The 19,174-nt window shown below is 43.2% G+C and overlaps 1 protein-coding gene and 4 non-coding genes across 6 annotated transcripts; all 5 read left to right on the top strand.

The window, feature by feature from the left end:
• The first annotated feature begins 1,055 nt into the window (after positions 1-1,055).
• RPS12 (ribosomal protein S12) lies at positions 1,056-13,172 on the top strand. Of its 2 annotated transcripts, none has more exons than XM_043510990.1 (6): positions 1,056-1,062; positions 7,619-7,664; positions 7,996-8,112; positions 10,332-10,434; positions 10,947-11,048; positions 13,083-13,172. In XM_043510990.1, the coding sequence occupies exons 2-6, from the start codon at positions 7,651-7,653 to the stop codon at positions 13,143-13,145; spliced, it is 399 nt and encodes a 132-aa protein (XP_043366925.1). In that variant the 5' UTR covers positions 1,056-1,062; positions 7,619-7,650; the 3' UTR covers positions 13,146-13,172. The 2 variants fall into 2 exon arrangements, with proteins under 2 accessions (XP_043366925.1, XP_038253525.1); XM_038397597.2 differs by lacking the exon at positions 1,056-1,062 and adding an exon at positions 7,220-7,506.
• LOC119854119 lies at positions 8,911-8,985 on the top strand. The gene has a single exon (XR_005292359.1). It is a non-coding gene; the product is annotated as a small nucleolar RNA SNORD101 (small nucleolar RNA).
• On the top strand, positions 10,793-10,881 carry LOC119854132. The gene has a single exon (XR_005292372.1). It is a non-coding gene; the product is annotated as a small nucleolar RNA SNORD100 (small nucleolar RNA).
• LOC119854131 lies at positions 11,438-11,571 on the top strand. The gene has a single exon (XR_005292371.1). It is a non-coding gene; the product is annotated as a small nucleolar RNA SNORA33 (small nucleolar RNA).
• Positions 13,173-13,369: 197 nt separating the features above from the next.
• LOC119854134 lies at positions 13,370-13,454 on the top strand. The gene has a single exon (XR_005292373.1). It is a non-coding gene; the product is annotated as a small nucleolar RNA SNORD100 (small nucleolar RNA).
• Positions 13,455-19,174: the final 5,720 nt, after the last annotated feature.

Genomic DNA, 19,174 nt, shown 5'->3' on the forward strand with positions numbered 1-19,174 from the left:
GGGGTTGTGTCCCCAGGCCAAAGGTACATGTAGGTGTAGCTGAGAAAGCTGACTTGGGATCAGCACGGAGAGGGAGAACGAAGAGACCAGCAATAGGAGTACATGTTCAAATGGAAAGAGAGCTTGCTTTGAAGTTCCCTGCTGTTGGAGAGCAGCTGCCAGAAGGAGCTTTGGCTATGGAGGCATGGATTAGGTCCCCTTACTCTTGCAGATGGTTTGCAGGGCATGCCCTCCATTTTCAGTTCTGCATGGGGTTTAGAGGAGGGGCAGGGATACAGTGGAACTTTAACACAATAAGGCTGTATCAGAAATGTAGAGGTAAAGGGCAGTTTAAACCACACATGTGGCTTCCTCTTCCCCTGTGAGTGGAGATGGGGGTAGTACTGGGATCTCCTCTGTTGCAGGAGCTCCATTTGCTTTACTCCACTCAGGGGATTATTAAGGGTATGAGTGGACGAGAAGGAAAAGTGGTCCAAACGAGGCATTTTTTTAGAATCTGAAGTGTTTTGCTTAACCAAGGGAATCCCAGCAACACAAAGGAAAAAATCAGGGCTGAAGAGAGAACACGAAAGCCTGTTGGGAGTTAGCAACTGAGGAATGGTGACAATAAGGAAGGATCTGAGGTGTCTGTTTCCAGCAATGGGTCCTTTTAGGGGCCACCTAGGAAGAAATCCTAGCAGCAGTCACAGCTGGCAGGACTGATCTTCTAGGCAAGATTCCTCATAACGAAAGAATTATTTTAGGATGCCTCAGCAGAGATAGGTGATTTGACTGCTGTATACAGGGGACAGGGACAAATGTCCAACTAGCAATGTTGTTGTTGGGACTCCTGTTAAAATAGCTAGGATTGCACAGCTGAAAGCTGTGATACGTTTGCCAGGCAGCAGAGAATTCTGTTTCAGTTTTTACTCTTATATTCTAGTGGATTTTTCTGGGAGCAGTTTGGAATGAGGAGGGGGACTAGGGATTGGGAGTAACTGTTTTGTTATCCCAACCTTGATTAAACCTGTAACTACTTTCTTCCACAATTAAAATATCCATGAAGCAGATCTTCTGATCTGGGTTCCATGTTACGTTAAAGTGGTGCAGCCTCCAGTTAAAGCTGATTTAGGGTTTGGAATGGTCAACTAAAAGTCCCTGTCAAGGCTGACTCCCCATCCTTTTACTGCGAGTGCAGAAGATGGGGGCCCACAAGCAATGAGTATAGGGAAATTAAAGGTGCTAGCCCCTGCCTTTTGGCACTGTCCTCTGGCAGCCAGAACATGAAAGGCAGAAGTCCATTACCTACTTGTATAGCCCTGACCAGGCCAATAGCCTTTCCTGGGTTTTATCCTTTCCCAGGTGCCCCATGGTTGGTATAGCGTGGGCCAGCTGTAGGAGCTCCCATATAAGGGGTTTAGGCATCAGGTTAGAAGGTGCCTCTGTAGCTGGTACAATGTCTAATTTCTCCATTCAAACTGGGGAAACACTGGGTGTTCAGTCTGTCACAAATATTCTGACAATGAGTAAAGCACTCTTGGAGTGTTGAGTCTTCGTGCTGGTCTGCCACAATGTGGAAGTTGTGAGGCAGAGCACTGTAATCAAAGATCATAGCTTAATCAGAGATGCCCTTTTGCTGGGCACCAAGATATCTGGACTGCTGGGCTGTTCCCTTTCCAAGATCCATCCTCTGAGAAGGCCCTCCCTAAGGCTCCATGATATCACAGGCACAGGCCCACACTCTTCTGTCCTTCCTTTGCTTGTTCTGCAACATGAATTTTATGGAAGTCTCAAAAAATCTGAATAAGTGGTGGGGAATAGATCCAGGCATCTTCTTGCCCCTCCAAGAACTCAGACATTGAGAGAATGGATTCTCCTCCCATGAATGCTGGAAGATATTTCCAGTCCTGCTCCCGCAGCAGCAACCAGAGTAAGCAATCCAAGACTCCCACCCAGAGTCAGCCCACCTGGTTCACTGCTTGTAAGATTAGAGGCAGACAACCAGACATCACCGTGGATGCACAAAAATCAAAGAAGTTGTCCTGGATTTAAGGCCTTGGGCAAAACCAAGTCGCTTTGAAGCAAGGTGTGCCTGCAGCCCAAGTCTAGCAGACCTTCCATGATAGTTTGGTCCAATTTTTACTTGGACTGCTTAGGGAACTAGGGGGGCTTACACATTGGTTGATTGCCTCCCCAGACAGACTGAAACTGCACCTCAGACCACCACATTCCCTCAGTGGGCATTCACGCTTGATGTGACCCTATTCCCTACAGCAATGATAAATCATTGGACTCTTCCAAGTGGGTGGCCACAGCACCTGGGCGGCTGAAGCTTTGAAAAAGTCTGTCTCCTCAGCTGGGGCTGTGGCCATGGGTGGACCCTGGTTCCAAAGTTGAGTTGCTCTGGGCCAACCTCTCCTGCAAATGTTTCTGGGTCTCAATGGTGTCATCTTTTGTCCGCATTCCAGGCCAGGCTAGCCCATTGTGGGGGCTGGGTTTTCCAGCCCTGGGCACCTTCGCCTCCAGGAACATTTCAGTCATTTCCAAGGCAGCTGCTACAGGCAGTGGCCAGAATAACAGATCCACGCCTGTATCTGAGCTGGGAGGACATGAGACTATTGTTTGAAGACAATTGTTCATTAGTTTGCCCCGTGGTCTTGGTCTCCAGATCCTGGAGTCATTGGGCTACTAGTTCCCCAAACAAAATAAACTACATCAGCAAAAGGAGAAATTGCTGATATTCAAGTAGTTCTCTGATGTGGTTTTGTTTATTTACAGAGTCCTGTGTCTCTGAACACAGAAGGAATCAAATAGCAGGAAACAGCTTCATTGCTCACAGTACTAACACTCTTTTCAGCTGACCTCTCCTGACTTTTTGAACACTCTTCATCCTGACCACAAAATCTCTCCCCAGGTTTCTTCAAAGGCCATTCACCATGCTTTCAGCAGCTCCTTCAGGCTGTTCATTTTGCTGTCTTGGTCCTCTGTGTTCTGCCAATTTCTCTGTCTCTCTCTCTCTCTTTCTGTAACCCCAAACAATACTCAGCAAAAGCTCTTGGACAGGGTCACATATTCCTTCTGCCTTAGATGAGGGATTGTCTTTACAGTAATGTTAACTGAAAGGAGTACTCACATCTATCCATCTTAATGTGCTTTTAACTTAACCCACAACAAGGTTTCACCCACCTCATAACAATACTATTGATGAAAGTCTGCATTCATTTTTAAATTTTTTGTCCACTACATGAAAACACAATAAGAATAATTTCACCTCAAAACACCATGGGAATATGCATTTCTCAGTCTGGTACTGTATATTTGTAAAGGCCTGTAAAATATTTTTGAACCTTCCTTCAAGAGACATAACTGACTGCTGTCCACTGTGATCACACCTCTCTGAACAGGACCAGCCCCAAAGATTTTAGGAAAGATTTTTTTGACACATTTTATGTAAAAAGAGAGATGTGAATCTTCCACTTGTGCTGAAGTCTTTGCATAGTTATCAACATTTTAAAAAGTGTTTTTAAGAGTCATTTGTCAAAATAAGCTGGGAATGTGGGGAGTCAATGGATTGTCCAGTTGTTAGGGATTTTTGGGGTGAATTTTGGTGAATGTTAGCACTTTATAAACCTTAATTAATCATTTCAACACTCCTGTGAAGTAGCATTATTATCCTCATTTTACAGATAGGAAACTAAGGCTATATCTACCATACAAAGTTTCACTGATGTAAGTTACATTGACGTACTACCAATGACGTTTGCATATTGCCTGGGAGTATGCCTCTTGTCTGCTTGCAATGGCACTCCATTACTCACCAAGAGCGGTAGCATCTATGGAAAATGTGGTGCACCATGGATATTTATCCCTGTGTGTCCTGCACCGCCATCCAATGCAATGCCTTGTGGGACATTTTTACAATGCTTTGGGAATAGTCATGATTCGCTCATAGATTTCTGGGAACTTGGGATCAAATTTCCATAAAGCCATTTTCTCCAACACATGCTTGTTTCATTCCATAATTTTTGTGCTGTTATTAAAACTTTCACAGTCCTATGCTCTGCTTTTCCATCTCTCTGGCAGAAGCATGTGCTCTGCAGAACTTCGGACAATATTAATAACTGCTGCTGATACAGTACACATGAATCTCCTGTATTTGTGGAATTTCAAGTATGACTACAACCATGTGTGTGAGGAGGAAGAAGAGGAGATGTTTGATGATAATGACTGGGTGCTGATGGACAAAGCAAATAAAAATGGCAGGTTGTTGTTGGCTCTCACAGAGCAGCTCTACATGGTGGATTGCTGCTTCTGGGCCCAAGAAACATATAACTCCACATTATTTATTATTACAATTGTTGTTTAGTGCCTGGAGACCCCAACTAAGATCAGGGCTCCAGGGTGCTAGGTGCTGGACATTCACATAAGAAGAGAGAATCTGCAACAAGGAGTTTATAATGTAGCTAGACAAAGGTGGGGAGAAATGTATGATACATTGGCTCTTCTATTATTTTCCTTGTTTGATCTAATACATCCCTTTTTAGCTGAGCATACTTCCACCTACTGGATAGAATATATATTGCATAGGTCATTCTACAGTTCCCTGTACAGAGGTGTAACGAGCCTCATGGTCCACTAGTGGTTGCCTCCCATGATAACCTGGATGGAAAGAAGTGGGGCAAAATTCTACCAGTGCTATGGGTACCAGCAAGGTGATAGAGGGATACATTGCAGAAAAATGACAGAGAGTTCTGGTTTTAGTTTCTTTAGTTACAAAGCTGTGGCTACCAACTTTTGTTCTCCTTCTCCCCCCACACCCGCCACAAAACAAAATCAGTTTTTTGGATTTGTTTCTGTGCTTTTTCATTCTCAGAATTTTCCAGTGTTTGTATTCTACTTTTAATCTTTTCTGAACACATTCTTAGGCTACAGAAATCTTTTCAGACACAGTGGAGAAGAATATATATAAATGCTGAATACTGAAACGTAACATTTACAAGGTGTGGGATATTTCTGGTTTAAATGTATCTTGTTAACAATTCCTTTAATGTGGGAATATCTGAAATTCTTATAGTCCTAGGGTAGTTGTCATGTTTTTGAAATGTATCTGGTTTCTGACATACAAATGTTTATTTAAGAACTGTGGATAAATCTCCAAAGTCTTAGTTTTACTTCTGAATTAATTCACACTCATATGTCATTGTCAAAGTTGGATTACTGAAACAAAGGGGAAGATCTTCAAAGGCACAGATCTCATTTGTGCCACTGAAAATAATCCCCAAAGTTTCAATACAGTTCTGTAGTTCTTGCTTTATTTGTAAGTATTATTCTTATTTTACAGTTGGTGAAACTGAGGCATTCTTTAAGACTGAAAGTGTCTTCCTATATGCGTGAAAAACACCTGGCATAGTGCAGGCACTACTAGCATAGACATGACAAGTGACTTTTACCAGATCACATAGTGAGTTTGTGGTGGAGCAACTGGGAACAGAACCAAGATGGCCTGACTCCCTCTCCCCTGCTCTAACCGCAATTGCATCCCAATAACCATATCATAGTTGAATTTCGTCTTAGGCTGTTGGGCTCTCAATTTATTTGCTATCTTATACAAAAAAAAACTTTGGCCTGACAATGTCTTTTTAATTATTATTAATACCTGTATTACAATAGTGCCTGCAGGTTCAAACCAAGATCTGGGCCCCATTGTTCTAAGTGTTCTACAAACACTCAGAGACTTGCCTAAGCTGCAGCCACTGCAGCAGCAGAGCCAGGGTGTACCTGTGCCACATAGTGACATCATAGCGTATACGTTTTCTACAGTGATAGGAAGGGGTTTTCCATCGATGTAATTAATCAACCTCTTTGAGAGGTGGTAGCTAAGTCAAGAGATGAATGCTCCTATCAACCTAGCTGCATCTAAAGTGGGGGTTAGGTCAACCTAACTATGGTGCTTTGGATGCAAAATTTTTCGAGGCCTGGAGCAACAGAGCTGAGGGCTGATCTACACTACAAACTTACACTGGTATAGCTACGTCTCTCAGGGGTGTGAAAAATCCACATGCCTCAGAAGCTCTCCTGCCAACATAATGTTGTGCATACCAGCGGTTATGCTGGTGTAACTATGTCGCTCAGGGGGGTCATTTAGGCTATGTCTACACTGCACTTTCAGCAAGCTGTAGCTCACGAAAGCTTATGCTCTAATAAATTTGTTAGTCTCTAAGGTGCCACAAGTACTCCTTTTCATTTTGCGAATACAGAGTAACATGGCTGCTACTCTGAAACCCATTAACATTTTTGTCACTCATGGGTGTGAAAAAACACTCTCTGGACAAAAAAAGTTTTAATGACGAAAAGCACCGGTACGGACAGTGCTTCATCAGTGGGAGATGCTCTGCTGCCAATGAAGCTACTGCCCCTCCTTGGGGGTGGTTTTATCTCGTCCTCAGGAGAGCTCTCTCCTGGAGACAAAGAGTGGCTATGCTGCGCGCCTTACAACGGCAAGGCTTTAAGGGCACGGCTGTGCCACTGTAGACGGCGCAGTGTAAACAAAGCCTTATTTGCACCCATCAGAGCCATAAACTATGCTGACATAAGCTGTAGTGTAGACATAGCCTGGGAAAGGTGGTGGGGAGGAGTTGAGCGGTGTTCGCTGGCCCATGGGAAAACTGACAAACAGCAGGGCTTTGTGCGAAAGGAAAGGGGAACTCTGAGCACAGGGACCACAAAGGATCCCAAGCACACATGCCAAACCCGTGGAAAAAATGCAGAAATTGGGCTTGTTTTTGGCTTAATTGGCTTGAGAGTTGGTTGTTGGCTAGTTTTGGGCTTGTAGCGCCTTTTTTTTTTTTTTTTTTGGCTCAGCTCCCGGGCAAGCACTGCCGGCCAGGGGGATCTGGTCACACAGCGTGTTGGGGTTCTTCGGGAGCGGCTTGTTTTGGACTGGGATTAGCCGGCTTTGTGGCTTAGTGTGAAAGTCGGGTGCTTATTTCCCGCGTGAAAGTTGGCAACTGTGATCCCAAGAGGGAAGCAAGAGAGCAAAGGCAAAAGCAGAGGGGCGCCGAGTCCACCGGGGCTGCGGGAAACAGTCGGACGGGCCCCGCTCTTCGCCTCAGAGGCGGCTCCCGCCAGCGCCGCGGTTTGGCCCGACGCAGCCGCCGCGCCAGAGGCTCCCACCCGCCCCGGCACGTTTCCGGGGGAAAAAGTGTTGGCGGAAACGCGTCACCCAGCTCGGGGGTGGGGGAGGGGGTCACAGGCAGAGGAGACTGGGGGAAGGCTTTGTAGTCAGCGATGCTTGTGAACGGGAGTCAGTGACTGACTGACAGTGACACACACACACACACCCACACCCCGAGCAGGGCGCGTTCGCCACTCACCGCCCCCGGGCAATCGCCGGGGATCAGGCAGTTCTGAGGACACCTCTTCCGGGAGCGCGCGGCGGCGCCGCCGCCGGCGGGGTCCTCGGGCCCTTAAGTAAGCGCCGCCGTAGCTCCGCCCCCCTTTCCCCTGGTGACTCGTAGAGGCTGCGGGGTAAGTGGGAGCCGGGCCGCGGCGCGAATTCAACCCCCGCCCGCCGGGCATCGGGCGGGCCGGGGCTGCGGCCACCGCCACTAACCTTCTCGCTCTGCCTCTTGTGTTTCAGCAAATCCCGGGCGGGAGCGACCCCCACCGACCATGGCCGAGGAAGGGTGAGGGCCGGGGCCGGGGCCGGGGGGGGGCCCGGCAGCTCCGGCGGGGCTCGGCGCGCCACGTGCCGCCGCGTGTGGCTCCGCCGGGCGCTCCTGGCGCGGCCCCGCCGCGTGTTGGGAGCCGGGTGGGAGGAACGGGCGGCGGGAACGCCGGGCCGGGGGCTTCGCCTGCCGCGGTGGGAGGCGGGCCGAGCTGCAGCAGGATTGCGTGTCCCTGCCTGCGCACGCCGCCCCCTGCTCCCCCGCCGCTGTGGTGTTGCTCCGGGGCTCCTAAGGCGGGAGGCTGGCAGGTGAGCGAGGCGCTGTGTCTTCTGTGTTTTCGATTGTGTAGCATTGCTGCTGGAGGTGTAATGGATGTTAACACCGCCCTGCAAGAAGTGCTGAAGACCGCACTCATCCACGATGGCTTAGCTCGTGGTATTCGTGAAGCTGCCAAAGCCTTGGACAAGTAAGTCTTATTTTGGAGCTATGTAGCGTAACGAACAAACGTGTTTAATTCGTCATGTTAATGTAGGTGCAGTACCTGATTTGTATTAGCATTTGGATATATATTAGCCTGAAAAGGTTTTGATTTGAAATCTGATTCTTCTGTCTACTGCTCTATGTAAAATGGGTAAACCCCAAAATTTCAGGTTTCAGTCCCAAAATGCTGGGTTTCCTGTGCTTGTGTTATGTAGTTGCATCGTGTAACGGAGTGCACACAAGCAAAAATAGCTTTCATGAACAGTTATGGGAGTTCTAGCACTTAGAATGTTTTAGTTTAGGAAATCTGACTCTGAGCGTAGTCTGCTTGAGCCGCTACTTTAAATGTAGTTTAAGACTAGTATGGCCCTTGTTTTGGAGAGCTGATGCATTTTTTCTAGGCTAGGGATTATTGGGAGATCGAGTTTTTTATAGATAGTGTCAGACTTGGGGTCTACTAAACTTAATAGTGTGCCTTTACCTGGGGATAAAAATCTTCTCAAGATCTCCTTGAGACTAGGTCTATTTGGGAAAACTTGTCTTCAGCTTTTTGGTAACCTTAAATTTATTTTCTGGTTTCATTCAATATATTTTGTATAACATATTGCAAAGAAAATCTTATAAAACAGAACACGAATCTGAAACTATGTGTCTGTTACCATATGGTATATGAGTTTGTCTCAAAGCACACATTTAGTTGCAAAGTAAAATAGAGATGCATGTGTGAATAATCTCTTTAGGTTCAGGTATACAATAGCTTTCAAAACTCCAATAAAACTACAGTGTTTGAATGATGACTCTCAAAAATGTCGGATACCCCTTCACTCTTTTTATGAGTGATAAAAGTAGTCTGACAAACCTGTAAGTTTAAGGGAATAGACAGAAAGATAATATAAAAACAGGAGTGAGAAAGGAAGAAGACAGACTATGTACAGTCAACTGCCTGAAACATACTTTAGGAAATACAGTTCTGTTGCCAAAAGAGACATTGCTTTTTGAGCTGCCTAAATGTAAAACCTTATTTGTTGTAGGCTGGGTGGGGGATCGGGGGGTATTAACACAGGACCATGGTTAGTATTGATATTTAATAAGCGGATTCTTTCAAAGTGTGTTAAGTACAGTACTAAGAGCCTGATTTTAGCCGCATTCATCTCTTCGGATAATGCGGAATGAAATAGATGGAGTAGCATCATGGTTGTAATCAGGTCTGGGTGTAATGACTCGGATCCTCATGATATTCACATCTCACTTCCATTTCTTGCATGAGGAGGATCAGGAGAGATCAGAGCCAAACCCATGCTCAGGATTCAGGTGGATCCCATTCTTTTTCAGTGGTGCCCTCCCCAATCTTTATCCAATATATGTTATTCATAAACTTTAACTTGAGCGATTGTGAACAGTACAATAACTCCATTCCAATCGCTGGGGGAGGGGGGAATAAAATTGCATACAAAGTTCCAACAAGTCCAGTCATTTTAATGGTCAAAATGCATAAAGTAAAGAGATAAAATTCATGGCTTGTGCTGCTGGTTTTTTTTTTCTTGCCTGGACTCCTGTAACGGCCTTCTTTCTGGTCTCCCTCACTCTCATTTTCCTCTTCAATCTATCCAAAAAGTATGTATTGCAATAGTGCACAGATGTCCTAATTAAACTCAAGGTCCTGTCATGATAGCTGCTTTGCAAACAGGCAGACAAGATCCCTGCCTTGAAGAGTTTATAGTTTAAATTTCAAATATAACTAGTGGACATCACAATCATAGTTGTGCCAATAGATTGCTGTCATTTGAACTATGCAGTGAAGGCCTCACTCTTGCAGTTGACTGCTTGCTGTAATATGGAGGTGTGCCTATATGCAGTCATTTGGAGAAGCTGGGCTCTAACTACATTAAATCAAGGACAGCGGTTCCATGTAATCAATGGTTTTTGAGATTGTTTCCAAAACTGAAATGGATTCCTGTCAGTTAAACTAGAACTCTGATATTGATGCAGTAAATCCTTCTAAAGCTTGATTAAAAGTTATTTATTCTCTTGTAAACTGAATCTGAACATATTGGTGGGATCAGATAGGTTTTACAAAAAGTGGTGTAATGCAGGCAAATAGACATTGAATATTGTATTTTAGTTCATGGCTTAATTACTAATGAAAATCTATTGACTTTGGAATAACTTGTTGTGTAACTTGTGTATAAATGTTGTTTATTTTAGACGCCAAGCCCACCTTTGTGTACTTGCTTCAAACTGCGACGAACCCATGTACGTAAAGTTGGTTGAAGCCCTTTGTGCAGAACACCAGATCAACTTGATAAAAGTGAGTATTGAAACTTCAGTTACAAATTTAGAACTGTATCAATATTGTACATAAAAACATACGTGGTGCCATTAGTGATCTGATACAGTAGTCGACTCAACCAAGACCCATTTCTGTTGGACTAGCATTTTAGTGCTATGAACTAAGCATATTAACAGTACAAAAGTATAAAATATAAGGCAGAGGAAGAAAATTAATTTTTTTCAGTAACTAATGTTGAAGTCCAAGTAGACTGTAATGCATTTTGTGCATTGTAAAACTCAGTTGCTGCCACTTCTGCCTACAAATGAATTTTGCTAGTCTGAGGCTCTTAATTGCAAGTCAAAGCCACATTTACTTTCTTCAGAATCCTGTTAGAGCTGTACAATGATGATAGTTTGGCTCCCTCTACTGATATTTGTGAGGAAAGCAGCCACAAACGTTACCCAATGTTTCTGAGTGTACAGCAGCTTTGATCTTACTCTGATTGCACCAAGGAAAGTGCAGTTCTAATGTACTAATGTCTTTAACAGGTTGATGACAACAAGAAACTGGGTGAGTGGGTAGGTCTCTGCAAAATCGACAGAGAAGGAAAACCCCGCAAAGTAGTGGGCTGCAGTTGTGTGGTTGTCAAAGTAAGATGACAAGTTTTTTCCATTTGTTTCCTCAGTTTCCAAAAAATTAGTAATAAACCTAGAATATAGTTTTAAATTGAAAAATATTTCTACTTTGTAAATTCAGTGCCAGTTTTCCCAGAAAAACATTGTTTCCTGGATTGAAAGAAATAGCATACATGAACTAATATTCTTATTTTATAATTAACTTTAGTGGTATTTTTAGAAACATAGTTTTACCAATCCTAGCTCAATCTAATGTTTTTTCTTTTGTTGCTGATTATTTTATAAATGCATTACTAGAAATTTGAGAACAGGATTGGTAGAAAACTGTAATGTTTTAGTCTACAAACAAATTTAATATTACCCTTTATTGGAAAAGGTCTGGTTCTGTTTTAACAAATAACCAAATGCCAGTAAATTGTGTCTGCTTAACTTGAAAATGTTCTGCAGAAATCATTAGGATGGTGCTGGCAATAACAAAGCCATGGTACGAGCCTTAAGGACTTGCTAGTCCTTGAGGTCCCTGAAAATGGCTACATATTTTCCATAGTGGACAACACTAATGGTTACTCTGAATATTTTCATATTTCTGTCATTGTTCTGGATTTTAATAAATGGATTTCCTGTGATTGCTAGGCTTTCCCACAGATTCCATGTTATCACAACAATTAGGTATTGCTTGCCTACATTTTACCATTAGGTTCCCTTAAGTCTCAGGCACTCTGCTACTCTTCCAAAATACCCTACAACATATCTGAGTATCTGGGAAAGTGCAGCCCACTTGAGGTTGCTCAAGGAGCGCAACAGAGATTGTAGAAGCTTGCTGCTTTTGAACACTTTTTTTTTTTTTTTTTTTTGTCAAAGTACTGGGGATTATTGGTGTGTGTGTGTGAGGGGAGTCAAGAATGAGATTAGACTTCCAAAAATACTGTGTATATGTGTATATATAGGGGGAAAATATAGCGGTTAGTATGCGTGTTTATCACTGGATACCTTTTATCCCAATTTCTGCACAGCACAGTTTCTTCAAACAGTGGGAAGTAGATGAGGTGTGTGCAACTTATTAGTATATTAAGGAGGCTAAAGTGAATACTTAGGGCTTGGCTACACTTGTGAGTTAGAGCGCATTAAAGCATCCCTGGGTGCCCTAGCTCATTACCCGTCCACACTGGCAAGGCACACAGAGCGCTCTGACTCTGCGGTTAGAGTGCTTTTGGTAGTCTGCCTTGGCGAGTGGAATAACATTTGATGTGCCTTGACTGCAATGCCCTGGTGTCAGTGTGAACAAGGTGTTTCATTACTGCGCTCTAATCGGCCTCCGGAAACATCCAATAATCCCCTTAAGTCAAGTGGCCACTCTTTTCATTGTTTTGGAATCCCCGCAGGAAAGTGGATATGCCCTTTCAAAGCTCCGTTTCTGACAAACAGCATGCTTATCTGCTCCGAGACAAATCAAGCCATTACTGTGGAATGCTGAGAGAGAGGGGTAGGGGGGAGGGAGGCCTGCTGCTGTCTGAATTTACAAGACAGCATTCTAACATGCTCTCAGCCCCCCCAAATTCCCCGCACATACACACAACATGCTCCCTGTCACACTCCACCCCACTTTGCAGTCACTTGCATGCTGGGATAGCTGCCCATAATGCACCACTCCCAGTGCTGCTGCAAGTGCTGCAAATGTGGCCATGCCAGTGTGCTTGAACCTGACAGTGTGGACAGACTGCAGCGCTTTCCCTACTGCTCTCTACGAAGGCTGGTTTAACTCAAAGCGCTCTACATCTGCAAGTGTAGCCATGCCCAAAGAGTCTCTGGTTGTTACTCCTGACATGAGGGTGTGTACATGAACAAGTATATACATGTACATCGTACTTGAAGAATAAAGTTTGTGTGCCCATATTTCTAACTGCTGAATCTGAGTGTCTTCCACTAAAGTTTACCCCAACATAGACTAACAGAAATGTATTATAATTTAGCATGTAGCTTACTCTGAACAAAGATGTATTAATTTCCAAAGATATGTGTATTCCATTAATTTACTGTTTTGCACTATAGGACTATGGCAAGGAATCTCAGGCCAAAGATGTCATCGAAGAATACTTCAAGTGCAAGAAATGAATGAAAAATAAATTTTGTCAAGCCTGACTAATTTGTCTGTTTTTGATGGGCAGCATCTATCGTGATCTCTCAAAAGTACACTTTTTTAAACCCCTCTTTCATCTTGGGTCTTTTGAGGGTAGTTTATCATTCATTCAACTATATCCACATAATTAAGCAAACTCTTGCTATCAATTGTGTAGAGAACCTAATTTTGTTTTAGGGGGATTGAGAACCTCTATTGCAGCATCTGTGATGAAAATTTGGCTCCCTCTACTGAAACAAGTGAGGAAAGATGCCTGAATTGTTACCCAAATCTTCTGAGATGCAGCAAAAATTCCTTAAAACTAGCTTACTTTGGCACTTTTTAACACTGGATACATTTTAAGTATGTTTTTCTATCTTTTGAGAATTTAACTACACAGTCCTAAAGGAAATTCAGTTTTGAATTAGAGATTTCAGCTCAAGTATGTTTTTATAATGCGCTGAATATAAGTAACTTTCACCCCAACCTTTGGGAGCTTCTGGATTTTGCTTTCTTATGTTTAGATATGTTCTGATAAGGAGTTCTGACTTTGACTTCTCTCTGAACCAAAACAAGTAATCCTTGTAAGGTCCCATTATAATAAGTGAAACGTTCAGATTATTTTGACCTCTTGACCATACTTCTTCCCTACTTTGTGTACTGGCTGTGGCTTAATCCTGTGAAAAGTGAATGTTAAACTACCACTGTTCTAATTAGATTGCATTTTTGTTAGTGTGGGGAATGCACTGACTGAGTTGTGAGGGGAATTTATAGGAACCAAGTTGATACCTTCATGCTAATTAATGGTGAGGTGGATTTCCTTTATATAATATTGTGAAAAAGTCTCCTATTGGAGTTACAATTTTCAAACTTGGCTGCTAGATATTGAGTAAAACTTGTGACAAAAGTTGGACAGCTCTAAGAGTGATGTTGGCCTTAGAATGATAAAGGTCCCTTTTCCTACAAGCTGAGAAGGAGTTGGCTCAGGTCATTAGGGACACCTGCATCCAATTCAGGGCTGCCTGAGACCTCTAAAAATCCCTCTGGTGAGAGGAGAGACAAGCTGCTGCAGGGTTAGTGGCAGTAGGGAGAGAGGCTTCTCCCTACAACAGAAATAACTAAAACTGAATACTTGTTTAGGGGAAGGACTGACACCCTGAGTGCATAACTGGATGACACTCCTGTGGGGGAGGTGGAGGGAAAGGTATCCCCCTTTATTTTGTTAGTGACTATTTCTTTTGTGTGGTGGAGTACTTCAAAACCTAACTTGAAAATATTGATAAACATAGTGGGAAGGAAGACCCACTGTCCAGAGTGTGGCTGATTTACTGCAGGCCCTCCTACAACCAGATGGGGAAGTGCCTTAGTTTGTGGCTTTTGTTTACAGTTGATAGAAAATTTTTGTATGCCAAATAGGGTAGTTTATCAAACAAGAGAAACATGAAAGCCTAAGAGTATAGATCTGGTTGTTAATATTTGTCCATACTTTCTCAGCCCCATTTATGTCCAACTTTTTGCAACAGTTTTTTTCAGTTTTAGCCCAGATTGGGTAAGTACTCTGAATCAACATCACTTGCATACTCCTGCACCATTTTATATGCCATGCATTTTTGTAGTGCACTACCTAGAGTTGTGGCCTGAAAATAAAGCTATCAACATGATTATGTGCAAAACTAGAGAAGAAAGCCTTGGTCAAGTGTCAAAAATCTTATCAGCAACCAAGCTGGTTTTACTCTTTCCTAATCCATGAAGCCTGCTGTCTTTTCACTGCTGATGGGAATAGATATATCAAGGTTCGCAGACATCATCTGCAAGGGCTAATATAACAACCTAAATGGAATTACATACACAACTTACACTTGCAAAGCTGAGCATTCAAAAGTTGGGAAATGCCAGAAAAATGGTTGCCTGCACAACCATAATTCTGCTGCCTTTGCATATGCAGTTTTCTTCACAGGATTTTGGCCTTATTGCACAAATGGATATTGCATTTTGAATGAGCAACTCTTTTAATTTTGTTACGTGATTACTGTGTATTGCACCATGCCTGTCATACCAAATACTGTTCAAACCCTGCTCTGATTACAGAATATTTCCTCATAGTTTTTTCCATGGGACTTTGCTATAGTTATGAGTGCTTCACAAACATTTAATTTGTTTGCAACACTTTCTCTTCCCCTTCCTCCCCCCATACCCTGGTGGGTATGTTTACGCTGATAAAAAGGCCTGTAGCATGGTGGCTGCTGCTGGCCCAGGTCAGCTGATTATGGTTGTGGGGCTATAAAATTGCAATGTTAGTTGGAGTGGAGCCTATGTGGGAGGGAGGGACTAAAAGTCCACATGCCAGTTTAAGCCTGAACTCCACTGTAATTTTTAGCCCTGCAACCCAACTCAGCTGACCCCAGGCTGTGAAACTTGGTGCTGTGGGTTTTTTGCAGTGTAGATGTACCCTCTGAGGTGAGCTGGTATTTCCATTTTATAGATGGGGAATTTAGGCATAGAAATCTAGATCCATAAGAGCATAGGTGCCGCTCAGATCCTGAAACCCCTCTCTGTTCCTGCCTAATCAGAAAAAGGTGCCTGGAATCCCATGGCACCAGGGATTTCTTAGAGGATATGGAAGTTGGGGAAGAGGGCATGCAGTTATACAGTGGATGCAGCGGCGGGCTGTGCTCTTGTTGGCTTTCCTGTAGCTCCAACAGACGCTTCGTCTTATCCGTTTGCTCTCCCATTAGCCTAAGCATCGCGTCCTGCCTCCGCTCTTCGCACTTACTTAATTCTTTCCTGGCCTCTGCCACAGAATGCCTCCATGCATTAAGCTGTGCCCTACCAGTGCGGGAGGACTGCATGAGCTCTGCAAACATGTCATCAAAAAGGCGGGGTTTTTTTTGCCTTCTAATCTGCGATAACCTCAGGGATGGAGATGATAGGGGGAGTGTAGAAACATTTGCACCTCGGGGGAGATAAAAAGGGAGAGTAAAATTTAAGGTGATACGTTTCTGAGAACAAAAGGGAGATGCTTTCACAATGAATCAAGCAATTCACAGCAGACAGCACATGTGCTTTAGGTACAAGGTTGCACTTTGCCTTTTATATTGAGCGCCAGCTGTTAGGGTGACACATCACACACACACAGCTGGGCAACAGAATTCAGTTTCCAAGCAGCCATGGTAAGCCGCTTGGTACACGGGGATGGCTTCTTATGCCTTCATAACGTGGGAATGTTTTCAAACTGCAGCACCCTCCTTTCCCAGAGCAAGCAATGGGTTGGGTTTCACATTTAAAAGGAGGGGCTGTGGTTTTTGGGTGGATATACAGCACATACCTCCTCCCACTCCTGCACGTGGCTCTTCTCTTGGATGATCCCTTTTCCCCTCCCGCCTGCTGCATGGCTATTCTCTGGGCTGATCCCTTTTAGCCAACCACAAACAGCCTAGCATGAACCGGGTCCTTTTACTGTTCCCTTACAAAAATTTCCCTATTTCAACCAGGTGATGATGAATGATATCAGTCAACTGAGGCCAACACAAAGAAATAGACCCAAGGTTGCTTGAATGCAACCAAAATCCAGGACCATTCGCTGCCATGCTTTGTGTTGCAATGATTCCAGAATACTTGCTACTAGCTTGGTGTGGTAAAGTGTCCTACCATGGAGGATGAAATAAGGCAACCTTCCCCAGAAACCCTCTGCAAAGACTTTCATAGTACCTCCAGGAGAGCTTTATGGAGATGTCCCTGGAGGATTCCCGCTCCATCCCCAGACATGTGAACAGACTTTTCCAGTAGCTGTACTGGTTGCGAACGCATCCCAATTCTTCAGGGCAAATCAAACATTAAACACTATTGCTTTTAAACCCTGTACTGTAGTTACAAATATGCACTCACCAGAGGTACCTTCGCCAGCTTCAGGGGCGGGGATCCCGCCTTGGGAGGGTATTGGCTTCAGGGTGATGAAAAGGTCCTGGCTGCCAGAGAGAAGGGATTCACCGCTTGCCTGCTGTGCATTCTCCTCCTCCTCCTCCTCCTCCTCATCCACAAAATCCTCCTCCCTGTTGCGTGAGACTCCCCCCTTGCAGGTGTCCATGGACAGTGGTGAGATAGTGGTAGGGTCCCCCCCAGAATGCCATTTTAAGAGCCCTTTAGGTCAACAGAACAGAGTTGGTTGTGTGGACACAGTCATTTTTAAATCGACCTAATGAGGCTAAAGTCGACCTAACCCCGTAGTGTAGACCAGACCTTAGACATTCTGGAATAAGAGTGCCTGGAGTAAATTGGGAATAGTTAATCCACTTTAAATTCACACCCTTTATTCCGGATTAATTTTCCTGATTGGACAAACCCTTGTGAATCCCTTTTCTTGTTGAGAGTGAAATGCTACAAGGGAAAGTGTGGGGTCTTCTTGAAGTGTTTGGCCTCTGACAGGAAGAGCAACCTTGTGGGAGTCAGAGGTCTCAGGGCGGAAAGCCCAAGACACACGTGTGTGTGGCTGTGGAGGTGGGCCTTTGAGAGAAATTAGCTGTGTCAGGGATAGGAGAGGTTGGTGTTTTGTAGACAATCTAATTTTGTTATAATTAATGCCAAAGGTGTTTAGAGCCTTGGATAGGTTAATTTTTTAATATAAATATAATAAAGAAGCAAAATGTTTGTAGAATGACATAATACAAAAGTGAAGTGTCTCGTTCTTCCTGGACTTAGAATTGCTGCACTACAGCTTTGAGTTTTGACATGGGGCAACTGAAATCTTTGGGGGCAAATTAAAAGCATTTGTTTTTATTCTCTTTTATTCCTCTTTTAATAGTATATTGGGAGCATAAACACTGCTCTTTATTGTTGCCTAGGGCTGTAATATTGTTAAGGGACACTCCTAAAGTTCAGTCTGCATTGCAAATTGGAATTTTGTAACCAAGTTCTGTGGTGCAGTTGTAATTGTAGAGTAACTGGGTCCTAAAGGGAAAAATATCACTTTTACATTTCTAAACCACTAATAATCCAGGAAATGAGAGACCAACATCCTGACTGAAATTTTAATAGAAAATTCTACTTCGTTCAACACATTTTAACACATTATACTGCAAAAATGTTTGCCAGTTATCTTCAGTGTAAGGAGAATAGTAGACCTATTAATTACAAAAAAAAAAGTTTATAGCTTTATTCTTTGGAGTATCTGTTTCACTGAAATACAACAGTAAAACTAGTTGGGTAATATCCTAGCCCATTGAAGCCAATAGGAATTTTGTCACTGATTTCAATAAATCTAGAATTTCAACTGCTATGTATACACTAGGGATTTTAGGGAAATCTCTCACAGTTGCTATTACAACAGTACTAGCAAAGATGGGAGCATTAGTAGCAGTGGTAGACTGGTTGTTGTGCTGACCCCTAACCCCGCAAGTAACAATGGGAGACTTCCTTAAAATCCGTATTGTACAGAAGGCTTGTATGTCTAACCACACTTGTATTTCTAGTGTAATGGTCTGAAGTGAAATGATTTACATTATTTGTATTTAAGAGGTCAAAGTTATCTCTATTAGAACAGATGGATGTTCACAGCTCTCTGGCTGCAGACTCAGTGAGATAACATGTCTTGATCCTAAAGGACTATCAACTTTCAGAAGTAGAAACTTATTTTTTTAAATGAAAATCTGGAGAGCTCAACAAACTCAATAGGAAGGTCATAAATATAGTAGAATTAATGGGTTTCTTTTGTTTTAACTTACAATCTTTTCCCCAGGTATATTTTTAATTTGCTGAGTCAGTTTATGATATGTTAAAGTAGTCATACTTGAAGGCAGGAAGCAATCTGGTTGGCTAATGAGTGGTTTGAGGCCTGTAATTATTTGAATGTACCTCCACTGGTTTGAGGTCATTAGTTTAATATCAAATGTTATCAGTTCACAAATTAAAATGCATAATAAAACATTTACTATGCCTTTAAGTTCCTGTTCTCTAGAATTTCAAATGTTGAATAGCTGGCAATTTTTAAACTTGAAATGGTATGAAATTGAGGATATGTAGAATATAGATC

This window comes from Dermochelys coriacea, chromosome 3, assembly GCF_009764565.3.
Source record: "Dermochelys coriacea isolate rDerCor1 chromosome 3, rDerCor1.pri.v4, whole genome shotgun sequence".
NCBI classification, from domain to species: domain Eukaryota; kingdom Metazoa; phylum Chordata; order Testudines; family Dermochelyidae; genus Dermochelys; species Dermochelys coriacea.

Coding starts and splice junctions, on each gene's coding strand:
- RPS12 (XM_043510990.1), top strand. Junction 10,435..10,946: donor ACCAGATCAACTTGATAAAA/GTGAGTATTGAA, acceptor TGTCTTTAACAG/GTTGATGACAACAAGAAACT. Junction 11,049..13,082: donor GCAGTTGTGTGGTTGTCAAA/GTAAGATGACAA, acceptor TTTGCACTATAG/GACTATGGCAAGGAATCTCA.